A 12,874-nucleotide genomic window follows, 5' to 3' on the forward strand; every position below is an offset into this window, starting at 1 on the left:
ATAGCCAAATTATGGAAAGAGCCCAAATGTTCATTGACTGACAAATGGATAAAGAAGATGTAGTATATATATATATGGAATATTACTTGGTGATCAAAAAGAATGAAATTGTGCCATTTGCAACAATGTGGATGGAACTAGAGTGTATTATATTAAGCGAATTAAGTCAGAAAAAGACAAATATCATATGATTTCACAAATATGTGGAATTTAAGAAACAAAGCAGATGAACATAGAGGAAGGGAAGCAAAAATAAGATAAAAACAGAGGGAGACAAACCATAAGAGACTCTTAAATACAAAGAACAAAGTGAGGGTTGCTGGAGGGGTACTGGGTGGGAGGATGGACATTAAGGAAGACACTTGTTAGGATGAGCACTGGGTGTTATATGTAAGTGATGGATCACTAAATTCTATTCCTGGAAAAATAAAAATAAATAAAGACAAAAACTTTAAAATGTAAAAAGTAGCAAGGGAAAAGAAAACAGTCATGTACAAGGGAAACCCCAGAAGGCTTTCAGCAGATTTCTTAGCAGAGACCTCTTCGGCCAGAAAGAGGGGTATGATACATTCAAAGTGCTCAAAACAAAACAACCTGCCACCAAGGACACTCTATCCAGCAAGGCTATCATTCATAATAGAAGGAGAGATAAAGAGTTTCCTAGACAAAAGTTAAAGAAATTCATGACCACTAAACCAGCCCTACAAGAAATGTTAAAAGGGGACTCTTTGAGTGAAAAGGAAAGACCGTAAGTAAGAGTCAGAAAAGTAGGGAGCACAAAAACAGTAAAATTAAGTACATCGGTAAAAATCAGTCAAGGGATTCACAAAATAAAAGGATGTGAAGTATGATACCATATACCCAAAACTGGGGGGGGGGGGGAGGGGTGAGAGGATTAAAGAATGGGTTCAAACATAAGCAACCATCAACTTTATGATATAGAGTGCATATGCATACGATGTTACATACAAATCTTTGATTTGGTAACCACAAATAAAAAAAACCCAGTAATAGCTAAGCAACAAATAAAGAGAAAGGAATCCAAGTATACTAAAGAAAGTCAGCTAACAGTGAGAAAAAAAAAGAGCAAGAGAAGAGTAAGAACATACCTATCAACAATTACTTTGGAACAAATGGTCCAATGAAAAGACACAGGGTATCAGAGTGGATAAACAAACAAGACCCATCCATATGCTGCCTACAAGAGGCTCATTTCAGACCTAAAGACACATGTAGCTTAAAAGGAAAGGGAAGGAAGAGCATTTATCATGCAAGAGGAAGTGAAAAGAAAGCTTTGGGTAGCAGCAATACTTACATCAGACAAAACAGACTTTAAAACAAAGACTGTAACAAGAAACAAAGAAGGACACTATATAATCATAAAGGGAACGATTCACCAAGAAGCTATAACAATTATAAATATTTACATACCCAACATAGGAGCACCCAAATACATAAAGCAGCTAATAACAAACATAAAGGAAGTAATTGATAGTAATATAATAATAGTAGGGGACTTTAACACCATACTTATATCAATGGATAGATCATCTAAACAGAAAGCAACAAGGAAACAGTGGCTTTGAATGACATTAGACCAGATGGATCTAACAGATATAATCAGAATATTACATCCTGAAGCAGCAGAATACCCAATCTTTTCAAATACACATAGAACATTTTCCAGAATAAGTCATCTATTAGGCCACAAAACAAGTCTCAACAAATTTAAAAAGATTGAAGTCCTACCATGCATCTTTTCTGACCACAATGCTTTTGTAACACTAGAAATGAACCATGAGGAAAAAAATCTAGAAAGAACACAAATATATGGAGGTTAAATAACATGCTACTAAACAGTGAATGGGCTAACCAAGAATTCAGAGGAAATAAAAAAATACATGGAGACAAGTGAAAATGAAAACACAATGGCCCCAAACTCTTGGGATGCAGCAAAGCTGTTCCAAGAGGCAAGTTTATGGCAATACAGATCTACCTCAGAAAGCAAGCAAAATCTCAAATAAACAACTTAATCTTACACCTAAAGGAACTATAAAAAAGGACAAACAAAACCCAAAACCATAGAAGGAAGGAAATAACGAAAATTGGAGCACAAATAAATGAAATAGAAACTTAGAAAACAATAGAACGGATCAACGAAACCAGGAGCTGGTTCTTTGAAAAGGATCAACAAAATTGATATACCTAGCCAGACTCATCAGAGAGAGAGAGAGAGAGAGAGCGAGAGAGAGAGAAGACTCAGACAAACAAAATCAGAAATGAAAGAGGAGAAATAACAACAGAAGGGCACCTGGGTGGCTCAGTTGGTTGAGCATCCGACTTCAGCTCAGGTCACGATCTCACGGTTCGTGAGTTCAAGCCCCACACTGGGCTTTGTGCTGACAGCTCAGAGACTGGAGCCTGCTTCGGATTCTGTGTCTCACTCTCTCTCTCTGCCCCTCCCCTGCTCGTGCTCTGTCTCTCTCTCTCAAAAATAAATAATCATTAAAAAAGAAAGAAAGAACAACAGATACCACTGAAACACAAAGGATTGTAAGAGAATATTATGCAAAATTATATCAACAAATTGGACAACCTAGAAGAAATGGATAAATTCCTAGAAACAGATAATCAACCTCCCAAAACTGAACCAGAGAGAAACAGAAATTTGAACAGACTGGGGTGCCTGGGTGGCTCAGTCAGTTGAGTGTCCAGCTTTGGCTCAGGCCATGATTTCACAGTTCATGAGTTCAAGCCCCACGTTGGGCTCTATGCTGATAACTCAAAGCCTGGAGCCTGCTTCCGATTCTGTGTCTCCCTCTCCTTCTCTGCCTCTACCCTGTTCGTGCTGTCTCTTGCTCTCAAAAACAAGTAGACATTAAAAAAAAAAAAAAAAAAGGAAATTTGAACAGACTGATTACTAGCAATAAAATTGAATCAGTAATCAAAAAAACTTCCAACAAACAAGTGTCCAGGACCAGATGGCTTCACAGGTGAATTCCACCAAATATTTAAAGAATTAATAGCTATTCTTCTCAAAGAATAGAAGAAGGAAAACTGCCAGAAAAAACAGAAGAGGAAGAAAAACTTCCAAATTCATTCTATGAGGCCAGCATTATCCTGACACCAAAACCAGATAAAGACACTACCAAAAAAAGAAAATTACAGGCCAATGTCTCTGATGAACACAGATGCAAAAATCCTCAACAAAATATTAGCAAACTGAATCCAACAATACCTTAAAGAAATCATTCAGCACGATCAAATGGGATTTATTCCTGGGATGCAAGGGTGGTTCAATACTCACAAATCAATCAACATGATACACTGCATCAACAAAAGACAGGATCAAAACCATACGGTCATTTCAATAGATGCAGAAAAAGCATTTGACAAAGTACAATATTCATTCATGATAAAAACTGTCAACAAAGTAGGTTTAGAGGAAACATAACTCAACATAATAAAGGCCATATATGAAAAATTCACAGCTAACATCATCCTCTAAAACCTGAGAGCTTTTCCCCTAAGGTTAGGAACAAGACAGGGATGTCCATTCTCACCACTTTTATTCAACATAGTACTTTGAAGTCCTAGCCTAAGCAATCAGATAAGAAAAAGAAATAAAAGGCATCCAAACGGGTAAGGAAGAAATAAAACTTTCACTATTTGCAGATGATATGATACTATATAGAGAAAACCCTAAAGATTGCACTAAAAATTTACTAGCACTGATACATGAATGCAGTAAAGTCACAGGATACAAAATCAATACACACGAATATGTTGCATTTCTATACACTAACAATGAAGTAGCAAAAAGAGCAATTAATAACCCCAATTACAATTGTACAAAAAATAAAAAAAATACCTAGGAATACAATTAACCGAGGGAGTGAAAGGCCTGTACTCTGAAAACTATAAAACACTGATGAAGGAATTTGAAGATGACACAAACAAATGGAAAGACATTCCATGCTCACAGATTGGAAGAACAAGTATTGTTAAAATGTCCATACCACTCAAAGCAATCTACAGACTTAATGCAAAACCCATCAAAATACCAACAGCATTCTTCACAGAACTAGAACAAATCATCTGAAAATTTGTAGGGAACCACAAAAGACCCTAAATAGCCAAAGCAGTCTTGAAAAAGAACAAAACTGGAGGTATCACATTCCCAGATTTCAAGATATACTACAAAGCAGTAGTAATTAAAACAATAGGGTACTGGCACAAAAACAGACACATAGATCGATGGATCAGAATAGAAAACCTAGAAATAAACCCACAATGTTATGGTCAATTAAACTTTGACAAAGTGGACAAGAATATCTAATGGAAAAAAGACAATCTCTTCAACAAATGGTGTTGGGGAAACATAACAGCAACACGCAAAAGAATGGAACTGGACCTCTTTCTTACACCACACACAAAAATAAACTCAAAATGGACGTGAGACCTGAAACCATAAAAATCCTAGAAGAGAGTCCAGGCAGTAATGTCTTTCTGGATATGTCTATAACCACTTCTTTCTAAATATGTCTCCTGAGGCAAGAGAAACAAAAGCAAAAATAAACTATTGGGACTTCGTCAAAACAAAAACCTTCTGCATAGCAGAGGAAACCATCAACAAAACTTAAAACACAATGTATTAAATTGGAAAAGATATGTCTGCAAATGACACATCCAATAAAGGGGCAGTATCCAAAAATGTAAAGAACTGATACAACTCAACACAAGAAAGAAAGAAAGAAAGAAAGAAAGAAAGAAAGAAAGAAAGAAAGAAAGAAAGAAAGAAAGGAAGGAAGGAAGGAAGGAAGGAAGGAAGGAAGGAAGGAAGGAAGGAAGGAAGAAAGAAAGAAAGAAAGAAAGAAAGAAAGAAAGAAAGAAAGAAGAAACCCAATACAAAATGGGCAGAAGACATGAACAGACACTTCTCCAAAGAAGACATCCAGATGGCCAACAGACACATGAAAAGATGCTCAACATCACTCATCAGGGAAATGCAGATCAAAACCACAATGAGAGATCGCCTCATACCTGTCAGAATGGCTGATATCAAAAACACAAGAAACCACAAATATTGTTGAGGATGTGGAGAAATGGGAAGTCTGCTGCACTGCTGGTGGGCATGCAAACTGGTACAGCCACTGTGGAAGACAGTATGGAGTTTCCTCAAAAAAGTAAAAATTGAATTACCATATGATCCAGTAATCCCACTACTGGGTATTTACCCAAAGAATATGAAAACGCTAATTTACTAATTTGAAAAGATATAGGCACCTCTATGTTTATTGCAGCATTATTTACAATGGCCAAATTATGGAAGCAGCCCAAGTATTCACTGATAGATGAATGGATACACAAGAGTGTGTGAGTGTGTGTGTGTGTGTGTGTGTGTGTGTGTGTGTGTGTGTACACGTCTACACAATGGAATATTACACATCCATAAAAAAGAATGAAATCTTGGGGCGCCTGGGTGGCTCGGTCGGTTAAGCGACCGGCTTCGGCTCAGGTCATGATCTCGCGGTCTGTGGGTTTGAGCCCCACGTTGGGCTCCGTGCTGACAGCTCGGAGCCTGGAGCTGGCATCGGATTCTGTGTCTCCCTCTCTCTCTGACCCTCCCCCATTCATGTTCTGTCTCTCTCTGTCTCAAAAATAAATAAACATTAAAAAAATTTAAAAAAAAAGAATGAAATCTTCCCATTTGCAACAATACAGGTGGATTCAGAGGATATAATGCTAAGTGAAACCAGTCAGGTAGAGAAAGTCCAATACCACGTGATTTTACTCATATGTGGAATTAAAACAAAACAAAACAAATGAACAAAGAAAAAAGAGACAAACCAGAAAACGGACTCTTAACTATAGAGAACAAACTGATGGTCACCAGAGGGGAGATGGGTGAAATAGGTGAAGGGTACACGTATGCACCTGAAACTAATATAAGGCTGCATGTTAACTACACTGGAATTAAAACAGAACACCCAACAAGACACATCGATGAGCTAAACCTGGCCCCCGCAGTCAGGGATCCAGGACCTCCCGCTGGCCATACCTACTTCTTTAAAAAAATGTTTAATGTTTATTTATTTTTGAGACAGAGAGACAGACAGAGAGACAGAGAGACAGAGTGTGAGCGGGAGAGGGACAGAGAGAGACGGAGACACAGAATCCGAAGCAGCCTCCAGGTTCTGAACTGTCAGCACAGAGCCCGACATGGGGCTCAAACCCACGAACTGCAAGACCGTGACCTGAGCCGGAGTGGGACACTTAACCTGCTGAGCCACCCAGGTGCCCCTGGCCACACCTATTTCTATTCATCACTGTATTTCTACCCTTATCTTGAATTCCAGCATAATTTTTTCAAGTCATAACTAATAAATCCTCTCCTACATGCCCCTATTTTCTCCGGGTTGCTTTTTTTTTTTTTCTTTTCCAGTTTGAAACATACTTTGAACGTGACCAAAGTGAGAAAAACAAAATGTGAAGGGTTCATATTCATTTTCTTAATATAATTATGTATTGATACAGTAACACAAAGTTAATTTTCTATCTAAAATTCATCTCTTTAATCAAAAACCTAAATAAAATAATTGTCTATGAAAATATTTCTAAGATACATTAAGACTTTCCTGTCTTCTTTAAAAGAGTGTGTTGAACATCACTTGGTCTTTTCTTGATACTAATGGTCAAAATTCTGGATAGAAATTGATCTATAATAGAGAAGATGCTGTCAGGAGCTATTACGGTTTTGTATCTTTCATTTGTTAAAGTAACATCCGCTGTCACCAGAAGTATAGGATATGGTTTTGAACACAAGGGCAGAGCCCCTCTCATCCTTTTCTGGCTTTTGTGAACCTCCTGGATTTTTGTTGTTGTTTTATTTTGTTTTTTACTTTATAGTTATCCTAATTTTGTATGATGGAGATGAGATTCTAACTTTGAATTTTAAAGCTCCTTTTTTGGGGGGTGGGGGGGGGCACCTGGGTGGCTCAGTCCATTAAGCAACCGGCTCTTGGTTTCAGCTCGGGTCATATTTTCATGGTTCATGAGTTCAAGCCCCACACTGGGCTCCATGCTAACACCACAGAGCCTGCTTGAGATTCTCTCTCTCCTTCTCTGCTGCTCGTATGCTCTGGGTCTCTCTCTCTCTCAAAATAAAATAAATAAACTTAAAGACTTTTAAACTTTTTTTTATAGTCCCCAGTTCCAACTCACAAAGTGCAAATTATCTCCAAAACTTTCCTTCTGTACGAGGTAAACTGAAATCTTCAGTCCTTCCGATTCACAATCACTGGGAATTCTTTTGTTAAAAACTATGCTATCTCCATATACAACTTCTGTATCTTAAAAATTAGCTCTAAAATATGCATTTCAAATACTCTACACGGTTCTTACAGAATCAAAAATTGAGATCCACAGCCGTCTTTTCCCTAAAACTGGGGTTCTCAAACATGGCAAAATGTTTGCAAAATGTGGGCTACTTCAAACAAACAAACAAACATGCCTGAGCCCAAGCCCAGGATCAAAATCTGAACCTCTGGAAGGTAGAACCTGTGCATTTGTGTTTATTTCATTTAGTTATTAGCTTTTTACTTTTCATGGTGTGCTTATTGTAGATTTCCTATGCTGTTTGTAAGAAATAGCAGAGAGAGAGAGATCCTATGTACCCTTCAGTCAGTTTCCCCCATGGTAGCATCTTGCATAATTAAAGCACAAAAGCACAATCAGGAAATTGACATCAATATAATCCTACAGAGTTTTTAAAACTAGGTCTCCTTAAAAGGAAACTCTTCTCTTTTTTTCTTTGCTGATGCTTAGCTCTACTGAAGCGGCATATCCCCCTCCTTAATGTGCTAGCTTTAAAAAAAAAAAAAAAACAACTTTTTATTTCGAAAAAAAGGTAAAACCCACAGAAAATATATCTGAATACTATAATGGGAAGGGTATAATGAATACCCATGTACCCTCCACCTACATTCATTGGTTCTTCACCAATTCTGGGCAGACCCGAGAACTGGAGCCTTCTCTTACATAAACAGAACAGATAGAACCATCGAATTCAGGAAACTTAACATCCATACAATATTATCTAATATAATGTAGTTCACTTTCAAATTTGTTGATTTCCCAAAACCATCCTTCAATTTAGGGCGATTAGCACCCCCAACAGCCCCCTGCCACCCCCCCCCCCAACAAGGATCTCATGTGGCGTAACTGTGGTATGCTGTTAGCCTCTTTTTTGTTTTTTTTTAATGTTTATTTATTTCTGAGACAGAGAGAGACACAGCATGAGTGGGGGAGGGGCAGAGAGAGAGGGAGACAGAATCAGAAGCAGGCTCCAGGCTCTGAGGTGTCCGCACAGAGCCCGACGCGGGGCTCGAACTCACAAACCGTGAGATCGTGACCTGAGCCGAAGTCGGCCACTCAACGGACTGAGCCACCCAGGCACCCCTGCTGGTAGCCTCTTTTATCTGGAATAACCTTTCTCACTTATGCCATTGGTAGTTTTGAAGCCTCCACGTGAGCTGTTTTGTAGACAGTCCCTCAATTTGGCTTTGTTTGGTTGTTTCCTCACTGGGTTTCATTTTTGAAAAGCATTGTTCATCAACGTTCCCAGCTATGGGTTCACTGAGGAGCTAGACACTCGGCAAAGGAGAGGTCTTCTCGATCATAAGCACAACTGACAGATGGCCACCTCTCAGCACCTTGCTTCCAGGCTGAACATCAATGATATTTACAACAGACTGTGCCCCTACAGAGAGCTGGGCACTTTGGGGAGCAAAAGCAGGCCAGCGCAATTCCCAGCCTAGGATTGTTAATTGCAAGGAATAAGGAGTCACGGGGTTGAGGTTTCCAGTCTGGGTTTCTCTGAGGGCTGGGTGAACAACGTCCTTTCTCCCGTCCTCAGTTTCTCCAAACTACAAAATGAGGACAAAAGTACCTAGCAGTTAACTCACAGGGTTAATGCAGTGATGGATGTTCCACACTCAGCACGGTGCTTAGCTCTTAGTAAATGTTCATTTAATGTGAGCTTCTACCCACATGAAAAACTAGATCATTAAGTCAAATCTCACATGTATTGTTTTAAACCTAACGGGGGGGGGGGGGGGGGGGCTAGAGGTTTTCTGTTAAAGCCAAATCCTGTTGTGATTTTCCTATCCTACAGCCCAGCTGCTCGGCTGTGGCAAAGACCCCTGGCCCTTCATGGGGTTATGAGGCTGAAGTCCATCTTACCATTACATCCTGAATAGTTAAGAGGATCCTTTCTTTGTCTGCACTGCTGGCAGGGTCTGGTAATCCATGTGCATTCAGAAGGGAGAAATTAACATCACAGGGCTTGGTGCCAGTAGGAGACTTGGTACCCTAGGGGCAAGCAGAGAGAATGGGCGTGGTAAAAGCAATTTTCGTCCCTGAAGATGCGCCGGGTCCCTCGTTCTCTCTGTTGGTCTCCCTGCCTCCCGTCTGCCTCCTCACCGTCCAAGATTCTCGGCTCTCTCTCCCAAAGCTGAGCTGGTCAAACTCATCCCTGCCTTACCCACACCGCTGTAGGCACACAGTTAGTAAAGAGACCAGGATTCAAACTCAGGGCACCAACAACCTAGACACTGGGCTCAGGGAGTACCGAGATACGGCCTCCACATCTTGCTGAACAAAGAAAGTGGGGTATCAAATAGTGTGGATGGTATATGATCCCATGTATGTGGAAACAGCTATAAAAAGTAAAGGAAAACATGGTTCTCACTTGAAAGTTATTTAAATGGTAATCCAAAACAGAAGTACCCAAGCCACGGGATGGGCTTAAAAACAAGCTTTCATTTTTTAAGCCTCGCCGTTGAAATTAATGAATGGCAAACTGGAGGGATTTGCTACAGGGCCCTCCCTGCTGGGAACCGGATGGGATTCCCACGGGGGATGCCTGGCCAGTGATGGCACCCTCTAATCTCCACGATTCCCATAGGTGAGCCGTCACGGGCCTCGGCAGAGTCCACACGTGGTGGACCTACTGGGGGCACACAGGCTGTGAACAGGTCTTCAGTTGTTTGTATGTGTCAGCAAATAACAATGACTTTAAAACATCGAATTGTAATCGCGGGCAAATATCCAGTTCATCCCACAGCAGGGTCCACACAATGGAGGCATTCCAGAAGATGGGGCGGCCAAGTCTTCCCATCACCCATCGTGCTCGCAGGAAAAATCAAAAAACTAAACTCAGGAATTACCACCACTCACTGGGGATGGGCCAGGACTGGAACATTCCAGATAAACCATATCCTCTTGGATGTAATCAATACGTTACGTATGTAATGAGTGTAAGAAACTTTTATTCTGGATGGATACACCCATCTATGACCTCTGGGGCAGTGGGATTATGAAAAGACTTTTATTTTCTTTGTATCGGTTGAATTTTATTTTTTTAACTTTTATTTTTTATTTTAGACAGGGCGGGGGCAAGAGGGGTAGAGGGAGAGGAAGAGAGAATCCCAAGCAGGCTCCAGGCTCAGTGCGGAGCCCAAAGCAGGGCTCGATCCCACAACACTGGGATCGCGACCTGAGCCGAAATCAAAGAGTCAGCCGCTCAACCCGACTCAGCCACCCAGACGCCCCGATACATTGTTTATTGTCTGTTTTATCTTCGGTGTGTGGAATGGTACCTGGGATCTGTCGCGGGGACCAGGCACCTGCAGTGCACGCACCTGTCCAAGGGGACAGCCGCTCCTCAGCTCCGACCGCTGCTGTCACGTAAGGATGTGGCTCCCAAACGTTCGGATTTTTCAAGAGAAGCCCCAAATTCCCATTTTGACATGGACTCTCCTGATTCTTAAATGTCAGCTAGTAATTCTTTCGAAAACACCGTGCAAGTCAATGGGCTGAGGCCAACGGAGCATGTCTGCGGCATGCGGGTCTGCGAACTTGGAGCCCGCAAGAAATTGAAGATCACCAAGGGTATGATTGAAGGCAAACAGGCTGGTATGTTTCAACAGTGAAGGTCAGACGAAAAGTACACATGCGGACGCGGATTTCCTTTTGCTCCGCCTCGGAGCTGCGCTTGCAAACAGTGTGAGGTGGCTGAATATATTTAGCCACACGCTTTTCTTCTTTTTTTTTTTTTTCCTCTCTAGTTCAGACTGCATCTCTTAAGGCTTCTGCCTTGGCCGAAAACGCGTGTTACCATTTCACTCTTTCGCTTCGCAGGAAAATAACTCCGAGGGGAAATTGACTGTGAAGCCTTACAGAGTGCCCCCTCAAGATGGGGAGAAAAAGGAAAGAAGGAAATACAGTCAAGCGCTCACAGTGGAGACAAGGCAGGGCGGGCAGGGCAGGGCCATGCTGCTGCTTCAGAGGGTGTGTGCACCCAGGAATGCTAACGGAGCTTATAGCTCGTGAGGGGCGGGCTGCCTTGTGCTGCAGGCAGCCCGGGGGCTTGCAAAGGAAGGAATATATGTTCACTTAACAGGAGGTACCGGAGGAGAAGAGGGAACTACCCCACTTTTTGCCCCGAAGGCATGCACACATCCCCCGGGACCGGACCGGGCTGAACTTGGCTACAGACCGGCCTCCCAAGCTAACAGAAACTGATGGCTGTTGGCAGAGGCACGTGCTCAGACCCTGAGCCGGGGGCCGTTCTGTTGTTCCAAAAGCAAGTGTGTACGTGTGTGAGCGCGTGTGCTGTGTTTGTGGTATGGGAGGTGGGTGTTAAAGGCAGTAAAGCCCACGCTAGAGTGTTGCCTATTGTAAAATCCCTTTAACAGGGACTGGGTAGGAAACAAGGGCACTGGGTTAAGTCCATAAAAACAGCGCCACCCCCCGCCCCCACCGGCCCCCTCCAGGAAGACAGAGTTTCCAATTTACTTTTAGACTCTTGCAGCTGGGATGTGAAACAAAGCAACCCTTTGCTCTTTACTGGTCCTTCTTTTACGAGCAAAGAAGGAAATACAAACAGGCAAACACAACACAAGAATGGTTCCTGGACAATATTCCCACTTTTATGAGTGCTCTGCACTTCTTAAAGGCAGGGTTTGGTACGGGAGCGGCGTTCAAAAGCAAGATTTGGGGGGGCACCTGGGTAGCTCAGTCACTTAAGCTTCCGACTTCGGCTCAGGGCGTGATCTCGCGGTTCGTGAGTTCGAGCCCCACGTCCGGCTCTGTGGCTGACGGCTCGGAGCCAGGAGCCTGCTTCGGATTCTGTGTCTCCCTCTCTCTCTGCCCCTCCCCTGCTTATGCTCTCTCTCTCTCTCTCTCTCTCACACACAAATAAATAAACATTAAAAACAATTTTTTTTTTTTTTTAAACCAAAAGCAAGATTTTGTTCTTTTAGGGAGGCTATTGAATCTGCAGCCTGCACTCACAGCGGAACAAAGGCCCGGTGGATGGGACGGGGGATGGCCCGGGGGCCTCTGTCCTGTGGCGTCCCCGATAAGTTTGCTTCCATATAGACATGGCGATGATCTATGCACTCATTCTATATATAAAAGCGATGCCCTCAGAATAAAATCCAGCTATCCGGACTCGCCCCTCACAGCCCCCTCCACTCCCCTGCCCGGGGCTCATCGTGCCCTGCCTGGTCTGCCCCACACTCCCACCTTGCTCATGCTGTGCCTGAGCCTCATGTCATCCGTGCTTGCTGTTCCCTCTGCCTGCAATGCTTTTCCCACCAGGTTTCAGCTGAACTGTCACACCTGAAGGCGGCCTTCCCGCCCTCTCTGCCGTGTCTGAAGCTGCCCTCTCTCCCACGCTGTTCCACCTTCCTCTGTTTTCTTCGCAGAACATGACCATATCTGCAATTATTGCTTTATTTATCTCTTGGTCTATTCTTTTCTTTTTTCAATTTTATTTTTTATTTCTTAAAATTTACATCTAAGTTAG

At 42.1% G+C, this 12,874-nt stretch overlaps 1 protein-coding gene across 1 annotated transcript in view; it reads right to left on the reverse strand.

The window, feature by feature from the left end:
* The window catches only part of KATNIP (katanin interacting protein), a 195,188-nt gene that overhangs the window by 110,287 nt on the left and 72,027 nt on the right, over positions 1–12,874 (reverse strand). The window contains exon 8 of the mRNA XM_086692622.1: positions 9,244–9,372. Coding sequence (XP_086548748.1) covers positions 9,244–9,372 — 129 coding nt within the window. The remainder of the gene's footprint in view (positions 1–9,243; positions 9,373–12,874) is intronic.

The sequence above is a fragment of the Puma concolor genome, chromosome E3, assembly GCF_028749965.1.
Source record: "Puma concolor isolate L17-30 chromosome E3, mPumCon1.1.hap2, whole genome shotgun sequence".
NCBI classification, from domain to species: domain Eukaryota; kingdom Metazoa; phylum Chordata; class Mammalia; order Carnivora; family Felidae; genus Puma; species Puma concolor.